The 24,460-nt window shown below is 32.6% G+C and overlaps 1 protein-coding gene across 1 annotated transcript; it reads left to right on the forward strand.

The window, feature by feature from the left end:
• Positions 1–5,244: 5,244 nt before the first annotated feature.
• LOC140449898 (crustapain-like) lies at positions 5,245–14,428 on the forward strand. The gene is made up of 2 exons (XM_072543315.1): positions 5,245–5,404; positions 14,066–14,428. The coding sequence occupies exons 1-2, from the start codon at positions 5,315–5,317 to the stop codon at positions 14,306–14,308; spliced, it is 333 nt and encodes a 110-aa protein (XP_072399416.1). The 5' UTR covers positions 5,245–5,314; the 3' UTR covers positions 14,309–14,428.
• Positions 14,429–24,460: the final 10,032 nt, after the last annotated feature.

Genomic DNA, 24,460 nt, shown 5'->3' on the forward strand with positions numbered 1-24,460 from the left:
ACTCTTTTCCGAACCTAGAGTCGTCAGCCAAGGCTGGGGGCTCTATGGTCGGAACACACGCTTTTTTCTTTTGTTTTAGGGATTCAAGTCCCGAAGTCATGATAGAGTAACTTCAATAGAATCAGTAAAGTAAATAGGGAGAAAAGCGGTGTGGCTACCCCTACAGTTAGGTGGCATAACCACAGCCATTAAAAACAGAGGGTGTTCCATTACCCAGGACACCTTAAGTAACTATCAGATCATAAGCCTCCACACGTAAGTCACACGATGAGCAGGGGTGGAGGATAAACCTGGGGGTCAGATAGGTACCACTTCGACTAGCGAAGTGTGACCGGTTTGATCTTCGGACATGTGGATCCCATTCTTAGATTGGTATACACATGTTCCTAGGGGCAGGGTTGATCACTGCGTGTGTGTGTATCCAATATCTGCGTTTCTTCTTCTTCTTCGATCTAATATGAAGTAAACTTGAACTTATTAGGAAAAACAAATCGTCGTCACTTTCACTAGATGATTTTAGAGACATCATCATGGCAAAACTACTGCCACTGTTAAACCGCCGCATGTGTTTTAAGCCGCGCGGCAACCGACGAGGCGCAGACGCGGCACAAGCCGCCCTGTCTGTGTTTAACCTTAGGTATTCATCAAAACTTCTTATTCTATCGCCCCAATATTTTCTTCGAAAAAGTTTTTGTATCAGCAAGTTCAATTTTAAAATACCAACGGTGGTGGCCCGTATTATATACAGTACGTTCAACCAACTTACACCTCTAATCGATTAACGGTATTCGCAGAAAACCTTTCGTTGTAGTAAAAGGCACGGTAAACTGCACTTGTGTTCTCCATAATATTTAACACTTTGCTAAATTTTAAGTATAAAATAAATATATGTGTCATTAACCCGTTGTTCATAGTTTTGCATATTTTGTTACATTTTTTTAATAAATAGTATTCTTGCGTAATGTTATTTAACGTAAATTTCTTTCACCTATTTCTTTAATAATTTTTTTCTCAAACAAATACTACCGTACTAAGGATAATTTATTTTCAAAGTGATACACAAAAGTACTAAAATATCACTTTTAATTTTTGTTAAAAAATACTTCGGGAAAAACTAGAACATTTTGTCAATTTAAATTGTGGGGGTTAGATTGACCATATATCTGTTAGAGTGTACCGTTTTTGAGACCTCTGCGATTACGGGTTAAAGTTAGGGTGTTGGTAAATATATTTAACTTTTTATTTTCAAATGAGAGTACTAAAAATAAAATAATTATGGGAAATATTTTATTTTGTTTATGCACGGTTTCCAACATAATTAAATTACAATCGGCATTCCTAATTATCATTAGTCTAATTTGCTTAATGTGTTTAGGATCTTTGTAAGCGGTTATATTATATTTTACCTCTCAAGCACAACAGTTAGACAGTTTTTGTCATATTGATCTGAACTCAGTATATTGTAATTCAAACGTGTAGTTTCAAGTTACCGTCATGCTTAGACGTAAGTTGGATACTGATGAATTAATTGCAAATGTGCATAAATACTTTACCATGGAAAGAGACAATGGTGGACGTTTAAAGTCAATATTATGTATAAATCAACGCGTTTGTGACGCACTCGGCATAAGTGAAAGTAAACTAAAAACTGTAATAAAGACTGTCAGAGATTCTCAAGAAGATCTTCCTGTGACTGAGTATCACGAGGACAAGAAAATAACTAGCAAATATTCTAGGAGCATTGACTTACCTGATGCACAAAAATTTTAAATTCGCAATTATTTGTATCGAATTCGTGAAAACAATCAACACGTCAGTTTAGATATTTTACTGGCCAAAATAAGAGATAGACAAGTCTCTGAAATTAAGAGGACTAGCCTTTGGAAAGTGTTGAGACATTTACGATTTAAATTTAAAAAAGAAAATAATAGGTTACTTTTGTGCAAAAGGAGTAGTGTGGTTCACAAAAAAATTATTTTTTTGAGATTGTTCTTAAGCTATTTTCTTGTGGCATTTTAAAGTAATATATAATATATAATATTTATACATAATTCTTCTTCTTCATGTGCCGAGCTCGATTATCGAGCGTTGGCTATCAAATTGGCTATAGTAATTTTGTTGACGGCAGCTCAGAAAAGAGATGCAGAGGATCTGTTAAACCAATCTCCCAGGTTTCTAAGCCATGACGTTCTTCTTCGACCTGGCCCTCTTCTTCTGTCTATCTTGCCTTGTATTATTAAATGGAGTATATTATATCTCTCTGGGTGGCGCATAACATGGCCAAAATATTCAAGTTTACGATTTTTAACTGTTTTGACGACTTCCGTAACTTTTCCCATCCGATGCAAAACAACTTCGTTACGAACTCTATCCACCCAACTTCTTTGTAGGATTCTCCGATACACCCAGATTTCAAAGGCTTCCAGTTCCTTGAGAAGTGTATCCGTCAAAGTCCAACCTTCGACACCATACAAAAGAGTAGAGAATACATAACATAACATCTTATTAATCTAATTTTCAGACTTATACATAATTATACATAATTACTATTTATTATTACATACTATACATAATTACTCTTTACTTGGTACTCTTGGTTAGTTAAAAATAATATGAATTTTCCGGAATACGCCTTCAAATCAGAGCTACTGGAAATTTCGAATCGCAATGAAAAACCAACAGTTTATATAGATGATCAAATTGTATCAAGTTATGGACATCAAGTACTACGGTTACTTTTTACGGTTACTAAAAAGTTTTACTTTTTAGTTTAATATCTCGTTTATTTCAGAGGTCGTTTATTTCATTTTATTTTGAGAGATCAACTATAGACCAAATACATATGTTAAGAGGTATACATGAAAAATGTGTTGAATATAATATACCTATTTACAACTTGTGTATCGATTTCAAACAGGCGTTTGATGGAGTAGATCGACAAAAGATGTTAAAGCAACTATCTATGTTAGGGATACCCAATAAGTTGGTTAAACTTATACAAATGACTTTGGAGGGTTCCAAAGCTATGGTGAGAATAGATGGAGATATGACGCAGGCCTTTGATATTGAAAATGGAGTTAGACAAGGTGATGCCTTATCAACAACACATTTTAATCTAACTTTAGAAGCTGTTGTTAGAAAACTGGATATAAACGGCTGTATTAATACAAGATCAATGCAAATATGCGCATATGAGGATGGTGTTGCCATAATAAGATGCAACAAAAGGGTATTAAGCAAAAAAGTTATAGAACTGAAACGAGAAGCTGCTACGTTTGGACTATATATAAATGAAAGCAAAACAAAATGCACAAAAATCGAATGAACATGAGAATCTGAAGGTAGACAACCATACCTACAAATATGCCTCCACTTTTCCCTACCTAGGTTCAATAATAAATGACAACAACAATATCAGTCAAGAAATACAAGCACGGATTCTTAGCGGTAATAAGTGCTTTTATGCATACAAAGACTTAATGAAAATCCGTAAAATAGTTTCGGAACACAATTCAGATAACTGCCTTAATCTGAGCCTTCTATAAATTGCAAGGCATAGCCAGACGTTGATAAAGATGTTAATAGAGACAGATATTAACATCTTTATCAACATCTAGCTATGCCTTGCAATTTATAGAAGGCTCAGGTTAAGGCAGTTATCTGAATTGTGTTTCGAAACTATTTTACGGATTTAATATCAGATGTCGCTATTGCGTCCGTTTCGAAGCCATTTTATTGTTGCTTCTTAAGACAGGAAAGATCTATTTTTCACGTTAAGAACGCCTATGAATAACTGTTCTGATGAGCTTTATTAAAGCGAAATACGTATAAACAGATACATAGACGATTTGTACGTGAAATGGAATCTTTACTGTCTTTTTCATTTTATTCGGATCTACTCTGTATGAGTACAAGAAACCAATTCGCTAACGATTTCTGCTTAGTTGAGGAGACATGTCGTGGAATGCAAATTTTAGATTCCCCATGTCTCTATTAACATCTTTATCAACGTCTGGCTATGCCTTGCAATTTATAGAAGGCTGAGATTAAGGCAGTTATCTGAATTGTGTTTCGAAACTATTTTACGGATTTAATATCAGATGTCGCTATTTCGTCCGTTTCGAAGCCATTTTATTGTTGCTTCTTAAGACAGGAAAGATCTATTTTTCACGTTGAGAACGCCTATGAATAACTGTTCTGATGAGCTTTATTAAAGCGAAATACGTATAAACAGATACATAGACGATTTGTACGTGAAATGGAATATTTACTGTCTTTTTCATTTCAACTCAATGAAAAGTAAGTTAATGAATCATGAGTCTAAGCTGAGAATCTACAAAACAGTAATTAGACCATTGGTCACACATGGATGTGAAACGTGGACCCTCTCAACCTCTGATGAAAATCAACTGAGAATATTTGAGCGCAAATACTAAGGAAGATATTTGGAACAACCCAATGCAGCGATGGTTCGTGAAGAATTAAAATGAACCACGAGCTGGATGAACTAATGCAGAGCGCAGATATTGTCAGATTTGTAAAGTCACAAAGACTAAACTGGCTTGGTCACCTAGAAAAAATGCCAGATAATCGAGCTGTAAAAGTAGTCCAGAGATGGAAGCCCCAAGGAAACAGAACAAGAGGAAGGCCCCGTAAAAGATGGATAGACGACGTAGAGAGGGCTCTTAAAACCATGAACATCAGGCAGTGGCGAAGGAAAGTATCCGGCAGGGCAGAATGGAAGAACATTGTTAAGCAGGCCAAGACTCACAAAGGGTTGTAGCGCCTTTAGAAGAAGAAGAAGAAGATCTCGTTTATTTAATATTACTCAAATCAAAATATTCACAGAATAGTTGTTTCTCGAAGTGAAGGATCCCAATTTTTGCGCCCCTCAAAAGTTAGTATGGGTTCCAGGGCACCTGCAGAACCCGCTGTGGCCACGCCTATAATTTGTTTCATCAGTTAGTTTTATGACCACTTAATGCAGTTTTATTAAACTTTTGATTTTTTTAAATACAATTAATGTCGGCCTGAAAGGGATAACTTCCTGTTTTAAACATCTTTTCATAAATAAGAAGCTCTTTGACCTATTAGATTTACAAACACCTAAATAAATTAGAAAAAAAGTTTATATATTTGAGAAAATATTATTGTGTTTCTCTTATCACGAAAATTTCTTGAACTTTATAGTCAGAAAATTACGTAAATGGACCAGGTTTATCGGCGATTATGCAATCGTCGATAAAAGTATAAAATAAAACATAGTCAAATCAAACTTGTATTACTGTTCTTAAAGTAAAGTGTTCAATACAAAATGTTTAAATATTTATTACTTTTTGTGGTTGCTGTTGCTTTAGCTACCGACACGTATTTGTCCGACGACGAAGAGTTTGAAAAATTCAAGGTGAGTTTAGAGTTTCACACAAAATATAAAATTGAGTTTTATATAATTTTATCTAACATTTTAGTACCTATTATAGTATAGTATAGTTTAATATAGTATAATATATATGTCTTCTATATAGCATGCTCTTCTTACGTTTTCGCTTCTCTCCCTATCTAACAGACTTTTCCCTGATATTCGTCGGAGTATTTTCATCTCTGTTGTTTCTAGTAGTAGTCTCGTTTTAGATGTGTCAGATCTTGTCTCCGCCGGGTATGTTAATATAGGTCTAATTGCTTCTTTATAGATTCTTGTTTTTGTGTTTTGTCTTATATGTTTGTTCTTCCAGATTGTGTCATTAAGAGATCCGCCACTTTACGTGCTTTTAAGCTTTGTTGTCGTACTTCTTCTTCAACATCTCCGTAACTAGTTATATCTATTCTAAACTATATCTAATAGATATCTAAACCTTGCGTCCTGCTTTATTATTTTTCCATCAATTTCAATTTTACATCTTAGTGGGTAGATCTTGTCATACATTTGGTTTTGTCTGCTGATATTATCATATTGTATTTCTTGGCTGTTGTATTGAAGATATGTGTTAATCTTTGGAGCTCGTCTTCTGTCTTGGCGATTAATGCAGCGTCGTCTGCATAACATAACATGTATTTGGATTTCTTTGTTCCCCATTCTGTAACCATGACCTTTACGTACTGCTTGTATTATTATATTAAAGAGAAGTGGATTTAACGAGTCACTCTTTCTGAATCCGCTTTGTACTGGTATACACTGTGTTAGTTTTCCATTTATCTTTGCCCGTATTCGATTATGGAAGTAGATGTTTTCGATGGTTTGTATAATATTGATTGGTATGTTTCTTTTATACAGTAGGTGTAAGACGTCTTCGACTTGGATGCGATCGAAAGCCTTGGTCAGGTCTATAAAACATAGATATGCTGATTTATTGTACTTGGTGGCCTTTTTTGTGATATATTTTAGTACAAATATGGCGTCTACGCAGGATCTTTCGGATTTGAATCCTTATTTTTCATCTGATAAAGTTGTTAGTTTATTGATTTTGTTGGTTAGGTCTTTTGTGGTAACCTTAAGTGCTGTGTTTAGTAGATTTATACCTCTATAAATGTTGGGGTCTTCTTTATCTTCTTTCTTGAACATTGATATCATTATGCTGTTTCTCCATGCGTCTGGTATCTTGCAGTGCAATATTAGTTTTTGTATAAGTTTTGTCATCTCTATTAATTCTATCTGGTTATTGTGTTGATTATTACTTTTCTTTCCTTTTAACAGTTCGGTAAGGTATCTTTCCCATTCATATGCTGGTATGTTATTGTATTCCTTTAATTCTGCCATTTCTTTCCGTTGATTTCTTGGACGTGTACGAACTCATCACTTTATAGCCCCCCATAAAATTATTAGATCCTCTGAGGTATAGTAAACTGATCACCGGCATCCTTTGGAGATAGGTAAACTCATCACCAGAATTTTTGCCCCAAGGCGCTGATTTCTAATGCGGGTAGTAATTTATTAAAGTAAGTAATTTATTAAATTTAGAAGTTATTTTAAGCAAATTGCTTTAAAATAGATATTAATATCGGGTTTCTTACGGTGTGGCCTATTAGACGTATCTGCCAATCTAAACGGTTTTGAGATCTGAAAGTTCAGTTGCATAGGTTTTCGATAGTGAATTTTATGAGCATGTGCTGTTTCCGTTTATATCGAAAATAGTTCTCAATTTATTAACTAATTAGAAATCTATTTATTATGACAGAATTAACCAAAATGTTTAAGTACAGTTTCCTGGTTTTTATAAACGGTCAAATCCAACTTAATGAAACATTATCCTGTGAAAACAGCAAAAAAATTTAAAATAAAATGTCTCAAAAACTTAAAACATGAAACTGAACTTAAAATTGTTAGCCAATATGAAAATAAAGAAAACTATAAAAATTTTAAACAATACGAAATCTATATGGGTATGCAAAAGAAAATAAATAATAAAAAATGTTTTTTTAAGGTGAGAAATTGAAAAAAATGAAATGAAAAAAATGAAAAATGAAACATTTTATTTGCAGTATAATTTACTTTTACAAGTTTTCATGATATCTGTATAACACAAATTTCACAAATTCTTTATCGAAAATTTCGTTCCTACACAGCTATTCTAACTTTTCACGTAAGACGTCTTCAGCCTGCTTGTAATGAGTGTACGGACAGGTACATGTAAACTCTGCAGTTTTATGTACATCATTGTTTAGTACTGTAGAAGCGTAGATACAAAAGTGGGATATTGGAATGGGAGTGGTAAAAGCGGTTGGAAAACGGGAATAAAAGGATTCGCATGGATTTGTGGTTAAATGTATATGGCTAGACTGGGATGCCCAAACAGTTAGAGGGAAAAGAGACTCATTACTTATGTAGTTCTCTACTATATAATCGGCCATTTTCATAAATGAAGGCAGGTTAGGGATACCCGTATGAAATCGTTGACAAAACAATAGCCAACTCGTTCTGGGTCCAAAAATGGTCAGCCAAATAAGTGGTGCAGACACTTGCCGTTGGAATCTCCCCTCTTGTAAATGGTTACCAAACCAAGTTTTTGGATTTTGAGAAACCAACTTTGAGTCAAGTGAAATAAACAAATTCGCTTCGCAGATGGCCGAACGGCAATTACGGCCTTGTGAATCTAAATTTTTAAAGTCAGCCACAAGTCTTAATGAATTTGAAACGATACTAACTTTTTCGGAGCAACGAATTAATTGACTAAAGACTGTGACGTAGGTTTCTATGCATTTGTCGGAAAGAACACAATATAAGAGACACGTAATGCACATTTAATAAACTATGGATGGTAAATAATTGCAAGAAAAATTTTGGTGCATATTGAAATCTATCATCCATGTAATATGCTTCTGCTTTTACCAAGTAACGTAAATTCTCAAGAATGCCAAAAATAATAATATTTTGTTCCGAATCGTTCTGCAACACAAAACATTTATCGTGGTCCGTCTTTAGATTCATCTTTCGGATTGCTTGATGCGCTTTCCCATTGTCTTCGGTACAGGTGGCATAAAAGGTAAACGATTGTTGCTCATATTCCTCCGAATACAAGAGATGTTCGTTGTTTTCAGGTGTTCTTTGAAAGAAGAAAATAGAATCTTTTGGTGAATGATTTTTTATGGCCTTTCCCATAGGTACTCTTAAGCTTTCACCTTGCAGGAGTTGCGGACTTGACAACTTAGTTTTCGAAGGTCGCTTACGCGATTGTGTCCCAAGTCGCAGTGTAGAATATTTTCCGCAACTAAAATAATTATAGAAATATAATATCTAGCAAGAGAAATGTAGATTATTTCTTAACAAACTTTAAAGAACAATATTAACATACATTTGTTTTTAGATTTAAATGGCTAAATATGCAGGGTGTTTCACTCTACAAGTACCAATGTGACTTTAACAATTTAATAAGAAATCTAAAATGTATCAGAAACGTTAATCTACTTAAAGCAACAGGGTAATGTTATGCCTTGTCCATAAGAAACATCTTGTACAGTTGACTTAAAGAACTTAATTAAGCTGATTTGTTCTGTTTGTATGACATTTAGCCTTACATTTTTTGTCCGCGTTGGCTCAAAACGTCAATAAACATTTCACTATACATGTTAAAGGAACTAGGGAAAATGAAGAGAAATTTTCCTTTTCGCATAGTTTTAGGTAGCTATCAATAGAATTTTGTGGAATTCCCAAATAAAAACCAATGAATTACATTTGCATTTAATACATCTATTTTAGATTTATTCTGTCAAATTACCAAATCTTAGCCGTTTTTTAAGGGGTTTATGGTCTTTACCTGCTACGGGTTGCAGGTAGCCCAGTGATGAGTTTACCAATCTCTCGGGGTCTATTTTAAAATACCTACTTTTATGACGGTGATGAGTTTGTACTATGTCCGAGGGTATTTATTCTAATTGGTGATGAGTTTACGTATATCCGATTTCTTATAAATCTCCATATTTGTTTTTGTGTACCGTAGAAGTCGCTTTTCATCCTTTTTGTAAACTGTTACCAGTGTTCATTTTTTGTTCTTCTTACCAACTGCTTTGTTTCATTTTGTATTGTTCTATAGGTGTCTCGGGATTCTGAAGTATTTGATGTTTTGTACTTCGTGTAGGCCTTTCGTTTCTCTTTACATTTCTATTTTATTGCTTTTCTGAACCATGGTGTACTGTTGTTGTTTCTTTTGTTCAGTATGACTTTGCCTTTTCCTAGAGCTTCTGTTGCTGCTTCTTCAATATTGTTTTTAATTTTCTCCCAGCTCTTGTTTATATCTTCGTTGTCGTCTATTTGTTTCAGCTGTATCTTCTGTGCTAGCCTCCTTTGGTACATTTCTCTCGTAGAGTCGTTCCACAGTGATTCTACATTTAATTTTTCCTCGGTGATTTTCTGTAGAAAATGTTTTGGTGTTATTTTCGTTCTTATTATTTCTTATCTTATTTTGCTAGTACATACTAGTTTGTGTTCGCTCCCTGAGTCTGCTGAGTTTAAAGTTCGAATATCTAAAATTTGCTTTGGGTCGATTTTTCTATTAGTGACTACAAAGTCAATCATAGATTTGTGCTTCCTGGAGTTTTCAAATGTATATTTATACTGCAGCTTATGGTCAAAAAATATATTATTGATTCTCAGTTCGTTAAAAGCACAGAGATTAGCCATGAGTTCTCCATTTGCGTTGACATGGTTTTCATTAAACCTTTGTTTTACTCCTGGAACTATTTCATTTCCGATTCGTGCATTAAAGTCACCCATACAAATTAATGGTTCTTCATGAAGTATTTTATCCAGGAAGGTTTGCAATTGTTCGTAGAATGCCTCTCGTTCCTCTTTAGGTTTGCAGTCCTCGGGGCTATAGATAGATATGACATTTAATTTTTGGTAGTCCATTGTGATGTTCATATGTATTATTCTTTCGGAGATATAACGGCAGTTATTTATGTTGTCTTTAAAATTTTTATGGACAAGAATACCTACAGCTGCTCGTGCTCGTTCTTCATTCTTCACTTCATTGTATGCTAGAAAATATTGTTTATAGTTTCTTTGACCTTTACCTTTCTTCTTGGTTTCTTGGATTGCACAAATGTCTATGTTTTTATTTATCAGTTCTTCTATTATCTCTTGGTCTTTGTTGTTGAGAGAAGTAATGTTCCATGTTGCCAATCTGATTGTGGGCTTATTTTTCCTTTTCGTTTTCCTTTTCTTTGCGTAATTCGTCATCTTAGGTTCCGTCTGGTTACGAGCCTTTATATCGGTTCTTGTGCAACAAACAATATTATTTTATTTAGAAACATACAATCCACATCAACCATGCAGGATTCTTAGTGAAGTAACGTACGTTTATATTACATTGATGTCATCTAAGATTCCACATTTTCTTATTTTTCTTCATAGTAGTGGCAATCGATAGTTCGAAATGTTTGGTGCGTTTGAGCCTGTAGACTAGGTCTTGATTATTTAACAGCTCTAAACACTGCCTGTTACTATGGAGTTGAGTTTTGTGACCCTTGGCAACCTTCTTTATTTCTTCTTGAATTATTACTATGCCGAGTTACCAATGTAGGTCTTTGTTATTTTTTTTTCCTCAGTTAATGGCACCATCAGAGCCAAAAGGCCAGTCTTATAGGTCTTTATTACGATTATATTCCGGAGCGTTGACTATATTAATAACTATTTGGTTTTGAACTCTTTAAAGGCAAGCATAGTTACTCTTACTAGTACAGCACAGCTCTATAGACTAGGCGGGATCTGTTGAAATTCAGACCATAATGGACATTTTCCATAGGAAGCTATTTTTTTGCTGTAATCCCTTCAGGATGTGCCCAATATCGATAATCACGATATGCGCCAGTCGCAAACCCTGTGCTAAATTTTTTATTTAACAAAATCTGAAAACAATTGAAAATTTCTCATTTTTTTGCTCCTATTTTCGTTTATAATTCGGAAAATATTGATCCTAGAGAAAAAAATTATAAAAAGTTAAAAGTTTCGTTATTCAATTTTACACAACATTTTGTTAGCTAGAAATTGAAAATTTAATGTTTATTGTTGAAAAAATAGCAATAATTGGAAAAAAAAGTACAAAAAAATGAAGTTAATCCTTTAAATGTTTTCGACTTTCTAAACTTGACCTACAAGCTCCATATTCCGCCTAGAAAAACCTTTTAATATGTTTAAAAGGTCTGCTAAATTTTGTTTAGATCGGTGGGATAGGTTTTGCATAATAATTTTGCAAATTAGCCTACTGGAAAAAAATCGCAAATTTTCAAATTTATAGTAGGCCCTAAATAAGGCTCTCAGATAGTTGCAAATTTATTTACTTATAAAGGAAGGCTCAAACTTTCAAAAGCTTTTTGTAAAATTCAAATCGGTTCATTAGGAGAGCCTAGAAATTTTTTTAAAGTTTTAAATATTTTTTAGGCTTATAAACAAATTGAATAACTTTACAAGCTTTAAACATATCAATTTCAAAATTTATACACTTAAAGAACATTAAAACGCTTCTTTTAAAAAAACGATACATTCGGCTTACTGGTTGCCGAGATATTGAAGGGCAAGGTCAGACCTGAAGATTCTTGTCCTTCTAAAAAAAAAAAGACTTTAAAAAAAATTATTGAAGATTGAGTCAAAATAAAGTTTATTTATGAAAAAAAAATTTTTTTCGTTCGCCTTTGTTTTAACAATTTAAATTATTTATTAACAATTTATAAATACATATTTGTTTATTAAAAGTAACAATTTACTTCAATGTATAAATTGCAAGCCCAAAAAAAATACATGAAGAAAAAATGCAATTATTGTTTAACATACAATTGTTTATTGCAAATTTCCCAATTTTGCAATTAAAAATGGTATATGAAAATATGATATTTTAAATCCTTGTCGTCCGAGACATCGATTCAAAAAAAAAGAGCAAAATTGGTTAACAAGAAGCCGAGATAATGCAATTTTTAGCGAGCGCTATCATTTTGAACTCGCCGATTCACATTTCGAGTGAATGTCCCCCACCACCACCTCTCATGCAATCTGAGCGACGTTTTACGCGAAAACGGTTTTTTATTTGTCTTTTTTATGGATGTTGCCATAAAGCGCATTACGTAAAACTTTTCATATAAAAAGTACTTGACAAGACGAGGGTATTTGTTTAAAAACGAGCTCTCTATCACTTATGGTTACACGGCAAATGTATGCCAACTTTGACCTTCAATATTTTGGCAACCAGTAAGCCGAATGTATCTTTTTTTTTAAAGAAGCGTCTTTTAATATTCTTTAAGTGTATAAATTTTGAAATTGATAGGTTTAAAGCTCGTAAAGTTATTCGATTTGTTTATAAGCCTAATATATATAAAAAATGTTTAAAACTTTAAAAAATTTTCTAGGCTCTCCTAGTGAACCGATTTGAATTTTACATAAAGCTTTTGAAAGTTTGAGCCTTCTTTTATGTGTAAAAAAATTTGCAACTATCTGAGGGCTTTATTTAGGGCCTACTATAAATTTGAAAATTTGCAATTTTTTTCCAGTAGGCTGGGTTGCAAAATTATTATGCAAAACCTACCCCACCGATCTAAACAAAATTTAGCAGACCTCTTAAACATATTAAAAGGTTTTTCTAGGCGGAATATGGAGCTTGTAGGTCAAGTTTAGAAAGTCGAAAACATTTAAAGGATTAACTTCATTTTTTTGTACTTTTTTTTCCAATTGTTGTATTTTTTCAACAATAAACATTAAATTTTCAATTTCTAGCTAACGAAATATTGTGTTAAAATTGAACTTTAACTTCTTATAATTTTTTCTCTAAGATCAATATTTTCCGAATTATAAACGAAAATAGGAGCAACAAAATGGAAAATTTTCAATTGTTTTCAGATTTTGTTAAATAAAAAATTTAGCACAGGGTTTGCGACTGGCGCATATCGTGATTATCGATATTGGACACATCCTGAAGGGATTCCAGCAAAAAATAGCTTCCTATGGAAAATGTCCAATCCAAAACAGATCCCGCCTAGACTACTATATCTGTAGACCATAGTACCATACTGGTTTAAGCATATGTTTGTAAATTAATACCTTGTTTTTGATTGTAAGTTGTGAGCTTCTATCGAATAACCAATATAACTTCTTGTTTCAGTTTCAGTTCCCTAGCTTTCTTTCTAATATGTCCCTGCCACTTTAACTTGCTATCCAAATCAAACCCTAGATATTTAACTGTTTTTTTGTACTGGTTAGTCTAACTGAGCGATTATTTAAATTTTGTAAATAAAATCGATATGGACAGATTTCCCTTCATTCATTTTTATGAGTATTTATTATTCCAAGTGCTGATTTTGTTCACTGTATTTTGGAGGTGTCCATTTGTTTCTTCGAATGTTTCACTAACTGTTAGTATGGCTGTCCCGTTTGCAAATGTAGCCAGTTTAATATAGTCTGCACGCAAATCGATTAACTTTTGTGCAAATTTTATGAAACTTTTTTGTTTTCTCTAAAGACATCGTCATGTTTCACATACTTTGTTGGCTTTCTTTACACGTTTTCTTTAAGTCAATAGTTTTATAAAGTTCTACTGAATACAACTATATTCTAATATAATACTAATATTCTTGTATTTTATTGTTTTAGAAAGACTACAACAGAAATTATGCTACTCCTAATGAAGAACAGCATCGTAAAGGAATTTTCGTTAACACTTTAAATAAAATCAAAGAGCACAATGCCAAATACGAACGAGGAGAAATTTCTTTTTCCTTAGGCATAAATCAATTCGCTGACCTTACCCACGAGGAATTTTCAAGTAGATATACGATGAAAAACTGGGTAGAGCAACAGAGAAAACTTGCTGAGAAAAATGCTGCCAAGAATTAATCTACAGAATGATCTTAATATTATACAGTTAATCGGTAAATGATGGACATGATAGAAACAATAAAGCTAATTTATAGTTAACGGTTTTGTTTGAAATAATAAATTTTTACATAAAAATAATGAGTTTTTATATAAATGTAGGCCTTATCGCAATACCGTGGTAATAATAGAAGAAAGCTGATTAAGGTTAAAAGTTTTAAAAAAATCTAAAAAATATTTATTTAAATGTAGAAACCTTAATTCTTATTATCAACGATTTTCAGTTCTTCATTAATATAGTCAGAAGTTTGGTTCAGCTGATTATATAAAGTATGGTAGACTGGCGGAATATTAGGTAAAGTGCTTTTTATTTTTTTTTTTTTATTTTATTTTTTCAGTTTTGAGAGGTTCTTTGTATTTTTTGGGAATGTATAGCAACTCTGCTGTTATGGATCTGCCTTTTTTTAAGACAATAACTTTTTAAGACAATGTTTGATAAAAAATGACGCTACTTCTTGTGATTTAAATCAAAAACTCTAAGTTCTTGCAAAATTTAAGCTTTGTTTGTTAGGAAAACGTGCATTTTTATTACCATTATTAAGACAAGGTTCAAAATTGTAAAAATATTTTTGTGCCGTCTGGGTTAGTTTCTTTGTTCTGAGTTTCTGAGTTAGTTCAAGTTTCTGAAATTAAGAGGACTAGCCTTTGGAAAATGTTGAGAGATTTTGGATTTAAATTAAAAAGAAAATAATAGGTTACTTTTATGCGAAAGGAGTAGTGTGTTTCATAAAAGAATTAACTTTTTGAGAGAATATACTAGACTTAAATCTGAAAATGCAACATTCGTATACTTAGATGAGACATGGACATTTGCAAAGGGTGGAATTAAAAGAATTTGGCAAGACGAGAGCATAAAATTAATAAAACACACAGATAGCGAAGTCAAAAGACACATCATTCTTCATGCAGGAGGGAAAGAAGGCTTTATAGAAAACGAAAATTTGATTTTTTCGTCAAAATCAAAATCTGCTGATTACCATAAAAACATGAATGCAGATATGTTTGTTAAATGGCTTGAGGAGAAACTGTTACCTAGTCTGAGTAAACCATTAGTTATAGTTTTAGATAATTCACATTCACCATTCGGAGATTTTGGAGAAACAACCAAAACAGTCGTGGAATGTACCGAGCATAAAAAATTGGGTAGTTGAAAATAATATCAATTTTCCGGAATACGCGTTCAAATCAGAGTTACTGGAAATTTCGAAAAGTAATGAAAAATCAACAGTTTATATAGTTGACCAAACTGTATCAAGTTATGAACATCAAGTACTAAGAGTACCGCCGTATCACTGCCAGTTTAATGCCATCGAACACATCTGGGGTATTAGTAAAAGGTATTATGATAATCACGTTGGATGCAGTGGATACAATCACGATGAAATTAGGGAAATGTGTCAAGAAGTTCTTAAAACTGCAACTCCATAAATATGGGCCAAAACTGTAAATAAATATGAAAAATTAATAGCAGAGTGATTATAGATTGACATAATGATAGCGGTAGTGAATTTAGTGACGATGATATAAATTTAAATATTCAGTAAGTACACTATTATAATGTTATTTACAAAATAATTGTACAGCAGGTTAACCATTATATTTATACATTCATTATTAGCAAAATAAACAATAATATTTAAAATTCCATTTAAATTTGTGCTCCTCATTTTATACAAATTAACTCTGATAATACAGGCTAATATATTCTAACCAAAGTAAGTAATTAAAAAGATTATGGAGGACTCCAGTGCAGTTTACCGTGCCTTTTACTACAACGAAAGGTTTTCTGCGAATTCCATTAATCGTTTAGAGGCGTAAGTTGGTTGAATGTACTGTAGCAAAGGTTTCCGTTGTGGAGAGGAGTCCTTTAACAGAAGTTTTACTGTATACGACATTTATTTGGGTAAGAGGCCATGTAGCCTAGATAATGAAAAAGCTAATAGTTTGACCAAAAGCAAAATAAAGTTTTGGAATATTTATACAGTAAGAAATATAATATAATCCCATAAAAACTAATAAATAAGTTCTAATGTAGCTTGAATTGACGCATAAATCCAACAAAATTATAAAAGGTATGCATAGAAAAAGTTACAATAAGAATTTAGTACAGGAGAAATACAGAAGATGGTAGGAAAAATTAATGTTTTCATGACTTATTTTAATTACAATTTTTTTCGATGGCTTTATACTATGTTGAAGCTATGTACTTGTTTTATTGCTTTCTTCATGATAAATGTTGATGACCTGTTTCCTTTTATTTGCCCCTTCACAGTTGGGTACACGTAAACTCATCACCATTTACCATAAATACCCTCGTACATAGTACAAACTCATCACCGCCATAAAAGTAGGGTTTTCAAAATAGACCCTAAGAGATTGGTAAACTGATCACTGGCCTACCTGCACCCCGGATCAGATATAGACCATAAAATCCCAGCAAACGGCTAGTTTTTGGTAATTTCACAAAATAATCCAAATCAAAATGTCTTAAATGCAACTGCAATTTATTGGTTTTTATTTGGGAATTTCACAAAATTCTATAGATAGCTACCTAAAATCATGAGAAAAGAAAAATTTCTCTTTATTTGCCCTTGTTTCTTCAACATGGATAGTAAACTGCTAATTGATTACGTCCTGAGCCAACGCGGACAAAAATAATGGTTATCAATAATTTCAAATTTTAATTGCGAGAAACTCTAAAAAAAATCGAATTGCCTTTTGTGAACTTGTGCGACGAAAGGGTGTAAGGCTAAATGTCATACAACTGGTAAGTGGAAATTTTATACCGTTTTTGTTTAGTTGTTTCGCCCTGGTTTTCGCGAATCATCCTGATCAAACAGAAAAAAATCAGCGTAATTAAGTTCTTTACGTTAACTGTATAAGATGTTTCTTGTAGGCAAGGCATAATATTACTTTGTTGCTGTAGATTACCTTTTCCGATATTACATTTTGAGATTTCTAATTAAATTGTTAAAGTCACATTGTTATATGTATATATATATATATATATATATATATATATATATATATACAGGGTATCCAAGTAAGTCGACACCATATGTCTTTTTAGTTTTATGAATTTTGTTATATAAAATAATTATGTTACATAAAAAGTTTTTGAATGATCTAAAACCTAGAATACAATGATCAGATATTAAATTTTTTTTAGTTGTATACGCGGTTTGTCAAAAAAAATGAATTGTGGATATTCTCAAGTCTCAATGAAATTCATGTTGTTAAACGAACCGCGTAAATGACTGAAGAATACTAATATCTGATTCTGATGATTGAAGTTCTAGATCATTCAGAACTAGAGAATAAATTTTTTTTCATAAAACTAAAAATTAAAAAAAATTTTCATATGGTACCGATTTGGACTACAAAACACAACTACATATTTGGGCGTGCAGCCGAAGATAGGACAAAGAAGTACTCTTTTTAGTCTACCAAGCTTTCGCAAATCTTTATATGCATCATCAGGGTGCTACAATAAACAAAATTAGTACAAATTACACAATAAAAATTATTTTGTATCTTACACTAATTGAGGTTAGTTGTCATGATGTTTATAAAATGAAATGAACAACTCATCTGACTCCTACAAATAATGGCGAAAACTAACCAAAAGATGTAAAAAAATTGCTTTTAAAAGCACTCTAATTGTGGGATCTTGAGTCTAACTACTCTAAGTCATTGAAAGATAAAGTACAGGAAACTGTACTTAAGCATTTTGATGCATTCTGTCTCAATAAATGAATTGCTGATTACTTTAAATTTAAAAATTTCCGCCAATGATGCCATAAAATGTAAAGCTTTGCACGTGTAAAAAATTAAGTTTCCTTCGATTTCAATGCACTAATAGCACACTCAAGTTTTTAGCTTTTCCTATTTTTTAGGTATTTTATATTTACTAACTGTCCAAAATCGTCTATTATTTTCAAGATAGTCAAATAACGCCAAAACGGTAAGACTTAGACCGAATGTATGCTTAACAAATTATCTCGAGAATTCAATGATAAATATAAAAATGCAATGAAAATCAAATAACGAAGTTGGGACTACTTCCGATATAAACAAAAATAGCACATATTGACAAATATTTTCATTTTAAAGTTCACTATCGAAATCCTATGCAACTAAATTTTTAGATCTCAAAACCATTTAGATTGGCAGATACGTCTAATAGGACACACCGTGAGACATATTAATATCTCAGTTAAATTTTAAAGCAACTTGCTTAAAATAATTTCTGAATTTATTAAATTATCACATAAACGAGAAGTATAACAGGTAAGAGGCAACCTTTCGCATTAGAAACCAGGCAAAAATCCCGGTGATGAGTTTACCTATCTGCGGTGATGAGTTTACCCAATCTCCAAAGGATGCCGGTGATCAGTTTACTATATCTCCGAGGGTCTAATAATTTTATGGGGGGCTATATAGTGATGAGTTCGTACACGTCCTCACAGTTGCTATGTTATATGCATGTTTTACTACTTCTATCGATTTTACTGACTTTTTAAATCTTTTACTATTTATCATATTATTTCTCCTATCTACATAATTGAACGTTGCTTGAATATTATAAACTTCCGGTAGAGATCTTCCGTTTCATTTTTCCTCTCGATAATGACTCTCGATATATAGATGTTATCTATTGTTGATGAATTTGATTTCAAATACTAATAATATTGGAGCAGATATTAATGCCCATTTATCCATAAAAAATGTTTGCTCTCTATTCTATAGAACGATACCCTGTAGCAGTTTAGAATAAACCGAACGCAGGAACAAACGAACCAAAATAGGAACATTTATTTAGAGATTCATTACAAAGAAGTTACTAAGAATTTAAGCAAACACATAAAACAAGATTTCTATATCAGTTAACAATGTAACTCACATTTATTTGTCTTGAATGGTGTAGTATTCACATGAGACCAGTAGCGTAACATAGGTAATTTTTTTATCCGGGTCACGGAAATGCTTTTCCAATTCGATAACTGCAATAGTATGTGTTTCTTGATTAAATTCTTGGTGACAGAGTATATACTGAAGAAACCAGATGAAGCAAAAGAATATTTCTATCAATAACTGAAAAGAACAATCCAATACTGTTCAAGAAGCGATGTGAAGGTCTTAATAGAAGGTTTTAACGCGATTATATGTAAAAAAAAGGAAATATACACCAATCATTGAAAAACACAGTTTACGTAAAAAGTTGAACAATAACGGGATGCGCCTGATACAGTTAGTAGCGTCAATGAAGATGATAATTTGCATCAAATGCTTTATGCTTAAGAAATAACATAGCTAGATTAACAGCTAGAAATGTAAAGAAATATGGAATACAAGAAAATGGCCATTCGATTAGAGCAAATCTGTGTTTATTGTGACCAAGCACTAAACAATAATCCTTATACTGCCACTGTTTTTTGTGACTATGCCAAAGCTTTTTATTTTGTAAATCACATTTTGATAAAAAAACTAAATTTCTACGGAATTCCAGGTATTTCTTTGAATTGGTTCCAATCTTACTTGAGGAATATGAAACAACTAGTTAGAGCAATTGATACTGACTCTAACTCTAGTCACAAAAGCATTGTATGTGGAGTATCACAAGGTTCAGTACTGGGTCCTCTATTTTTCCTTATCTTTATAAATGACATCACTAACTTAAAAATAGATGGAAAATGTTTTCTTTTTGCTGATGATACCAGTATTACGTGAAGGAACTCTAATATTGCAACTTTTCATGCAATTATAATTTCTGATCTACTTAAACCTGGTCAGACTCTACTCTCTTTTAACGTGGATAAGACAGTAGCATTATCCTGTAAAGGAGCTCTTCAACACTTGCTTCTTAATAAGAGCCAGATCAGCATCGTTGATTCTGTAAAATTTTTTGGTATTTTTATAGACAGCAATCTTAAATGGTCCCTTCATAACAATTCGTTAAGTAAAAAACTAGCCTCAGCCTTCTATGCAATAAGATCTGTTTCGAAGGAAATCAATTTAGGATCTTCCAAAATAACATACTTTTCTTTGTTCGAGTCTCATCTTCGATATGGCCTTCCTTTTTGGGGATCTAGTATACCAATCTGATATTATTTTTAAATTACAAAAAAGAGCAATACGGTATCTTTTTGGCCTCAGTAGAATAACACATTGCAGAAGCTACTTCAAAAATCACGGAATTTTAACTCTTCAATCTCTATATATTCTAGAAACTGTTTGCTTAATTCGTAAACACATATTTTTCCAGAAAGACCTAATCATGACTACTCCACCATAAATTCATGCTTTGATGTGTAGTTACCGATCCCGTCCACTTAGTTAGTAAAGAAATCTATATTATATTCGGCAAAAAATTATGCAACCATCTCCCTTTGCAACTTAAATATACAACTTCTTTCCTTAAGTTCCGTAGATTGACAAAAGCCTATCTATCTGAAAGACCATATTATTCAGTGGAAGAGTTTGTTAACGAATATCTAAGAAATTACTGTAAGTTTAGGTACAAGAAACAAAGTATTTTTATATATATTGGGGTATCACATGCAGCAGCTTAAACTTATTCGTAAACTAGTTTCCTAAGGTTTTATTATGCAATTTGCAATTTAGTGAAATTTTCAATGGATTGTATATTTTTTCCATAGCTAATTTGTTAAAGTGTTGCTATAACAACTGTTTTGAGTAGATAAAATATCACTTTAACCGCAAGGGTAGATAAAGTGACACTTTAACAGCAAGAGTAGATAAAATATTTTAACTTTTTTTTATTCAATAAAATTTACAAATTCAAACACATTAAGGATTAAAATCAACTGAAATTTTACAATTAACATTATTAGAAATATCTATTTTTGGAGCATCACAACTTGTACTCGTTTGCTTAAACACTTGATTCGAGGTACTGGATTGATTTTCTGGTCCGCCAAGTATACACTTGGATACAGCAATCTTATTGCTTATTGACTCTTCAATGTAAGATTCTGCAATAGATGACGATTTCCATCCACCTAAACGTTTAACTTTTACTAGTTCAGCTACAGAATTTGCGAACATAGTAGCTGAAGAACGACGGAAACAAAAATAGCAATAACCTTTATCAACAAATAGACGTCAGGAGCGTCTGTCAGAAATTTAATAATGTCATCTGACTCCAGGATTTTGGACTTTTTAGCTTTGTATCCTTCACTCAGGTTTTTTAGTAAGGTGGTTAACTTGCTGAATTTAGAAATGTCACAATTTTCATTCACCAACAACGTCACTTCAGCATCGAATAATACGACCATAATGACGATGGCATCGCTTTCTTCGACTTTCCAGAAAAATACCTGGTGGCTATTACCATTGTAAATTCGTATCTGTCTTCTGCCTTGTGCGTTTAACCCTTTTCACCTAATATTTGTCGCCTATCAGGACTCCTTTTTCCTTGGATTTCACCTTTTATAATCAGCTGCAACAACTCATACTTATCATTCCTGTGCCCCTGTGCCAGTATGTACCCCGAATATGTTGTCTTTCTCCTTTTAATGGTGGTTAAAAGTTCTTTGCCTCTTCCCATTCTGTGTAACACCATTTCGTTCGTAATATGATTGGTCCATGGTATTTTCAAAATTCTTCTAAAATGTCACTTCCCAAAAGCTTCCAGCTTTTTTGTTAAGTCAACATTAACAGTCCAGGCTTCGGCACCATAAAAAGGAATAGAGTGGATATAACATTTTACCATCCGATATCGGATTTGTAGATTGAGTCTTCAGTAATCCAGACTCCTAAGTATTTTATTTTATCCACTTGTTCAATATCTTCATTTTTTATCTGGATCCTTGCTATTACTTTACCCCTCTTACTGATATCCATGATTTTTGTCTTCTTTATGTTTATTGTTAAATCAAACTAATTCCCAGAATCACAAATTTTTTTTAGTAGCGTCTACGGCTATGTTTCACTTTCAGCTGGCTGTAATGGCTGTATCATTGGCATAACTAATGTTATTTTTACCATTTATCTTGATCCCTTCTGTACAGTTTTCAAGTGCTTGTGTAAATAAGTCATCGGAGTATATTAAATAGTAATGGTGAAAGTACACAGTCTTGTCTCACACCTCTATTTGCGCATCCGTGCTATTTCCATCTAATGTAACCACAGCCTGTTGGTTCCAATAGAGATTTCCCACTATATTAATATCATTTTTATCAAGTCCTTTTCACTCTAGACTTTCCATAAGAATGTTATGTTTAACTTTGTCGAAAGATTTCTCATAGTCTATAAATGCGACGAAAAGATCTTTTGGTTGGTCCCGACATTTTTGAGCAAAATTTGTAAAACTACAATAAGCTTCTACTGTTCCGAAGTCATTACGAAAGCCAAACTGTCTATTACCCATCTACGCTTCACACTTTATGAATATTCTTGCATGTATAACCTATGATCTAATCAAATTAAAAAATTTACGGGACTATCCCTTTTGAAAGCATCTCACAAAACTCAAAACAGAGTTGAATGGTCAGTCACAGTCAATCAAACCTTATGATTTCATCATATCCTTGCCTAGAATAACGGATTAGGGCGGATTTATTATTTTTAATCAAAACTTTGTTATCCCAATTTTGTATGTAATTGTTCACATTTCAAATAAACAATAGTTTTATTTTAATATAAAAAATAAAATAATCAAAAGTATTATTGTCAGTAGAATAATATAAATTAATTTTTTGATTTAGTAATAAAATAAATACATTTTTATTTGTGTTCTTGTTCGCCCAAACGTTTCTATTAAAAAATGTGTACGTCACTGTGCCGATCTGGCGACCCCACGGGGCTAGTTGCTATTGTTAAAACTTGATATGAAATATTAGCAAACAAGGATCCTTCCGTATTAATATTAATCTCGGCAATGTATAAAGTAATATTTTTGTTGGGCTAAAAGGCATTGTATGGAAAATAGAGGCCAAATGTAACGAATATTTGGGCAAACCAGACGGTATTCGTAGGTACATAACTAGAAAATCTTTATTTAAATCTAGCAGAAATATTTATTAATTTAGCAGTAAATTTCTAAAATAACAAATGCAATGTTTTCTCGCAGAGTTTTGTGTGCTAAATGTTTTTTGACTGTGGATTTATTTCAATAGGACATCAAATATCAATCATCGTTGTTACTGGATCAACAACTCTTTTTTTGGGCCTTCTTCTATTCTAGGATTCTTTTCCATTCTGATCTGTTTCGCGCTTTTTTTCTCCAATTTTTTATTTTTAAGGTTGTTATATCATTTTCTATTTGATTTATGTATCTCAGCTTCTGTCTTCCTCTTGCCCTTTATTTTACTAGAATTTTATTGCTTATTATGTTTGGTATTTCACCCTATTCAAGAGACAGTTAATGATGCAACTGATGCATAAAGCATGTAAAGCTTGATGTAAAAGCTAGAGCCAGCAGTAGAGGGATACTACAACAAATAAAATCCAATGGTTGTCAAAATTAGTAAATTACTTCAATCACCATTATAGATATTTGTTAAGCTATAGAAGAAGTTTTAAACTTAGTGCTTGCTTTGGAAGAATTAGGAATCGAATCATCCATATTTGATAATCATTCCAAAGTAAAAGACACTTTTGTAAGATTCAAATTGACATCAATGCATTTACAGTCAACGATTATAAAAGAAGTGAAACTTTGTATTTTATCCGCTTTTAGACTGAATGATTCAGAAGAATTAAAAAAATCATAATCATCATCATTTTCACATCCATTTTGGATATAGGCCTCCTCCAAACGTCTCCAGTTCTCTCTATCTCTAGCTGCTGCAATCCAGTTTGTTTCTATTCTCCTTAGGTCGTCGGTCCATCGGGTGGGTGGTCTGCCTCGACTTCGCTTGTCGGCTCTTGGTCTCCAATCCAATAATCTCTTCGTGCGTCTTCCATCTTCCATTCTAGCAACATGTCCAGCCCACCTCCACTTTTGTTTATTGATTCGCAGTATAATATCGTCTACGCCAGTTCGTCGGCATATCTCCTCATTTCTCACGCGATCTTTCAAGGTCAGGCCCAGCATTGATCTCTCCATTCGCCTTTGTGTTACCCTCAGTTTTTCGGCAGTAGCTTTCG

Source organism: Diabrotica undecimpunctata, chromosome 9, assembly GCF_040954645.1.
Source record: "Diabrotica undecimpunctata isolate CICGRU chromosome 9, icDiaUnde3, whole genome shotgun sequence".
In the NCBI taxonomy this organism is placed as follows: domain Eukaryota; kingdom Metazoa; phylum Arthropoda; class Insecta; order Coleoptera; family Chrysomelidae; genus Diabrotica; species Diabrotica undecimpunctata.

Coding starts and splice junctions, on each gene's coding strand:
- LOC140449898 (XM_072543315.1), top strand. CDS start 5,315: ATGTTTAAATATTTATTACTTTTTGTGGTTGCTGTTGCTTTAGCTACC. Junction 5,405..14,065: donor AAGAGTTTGAAAAATTCAAG/GTGAGTTTAGAG, acceptor TTATTGTTTTAG/AAAGACTACAACAGAAATTA.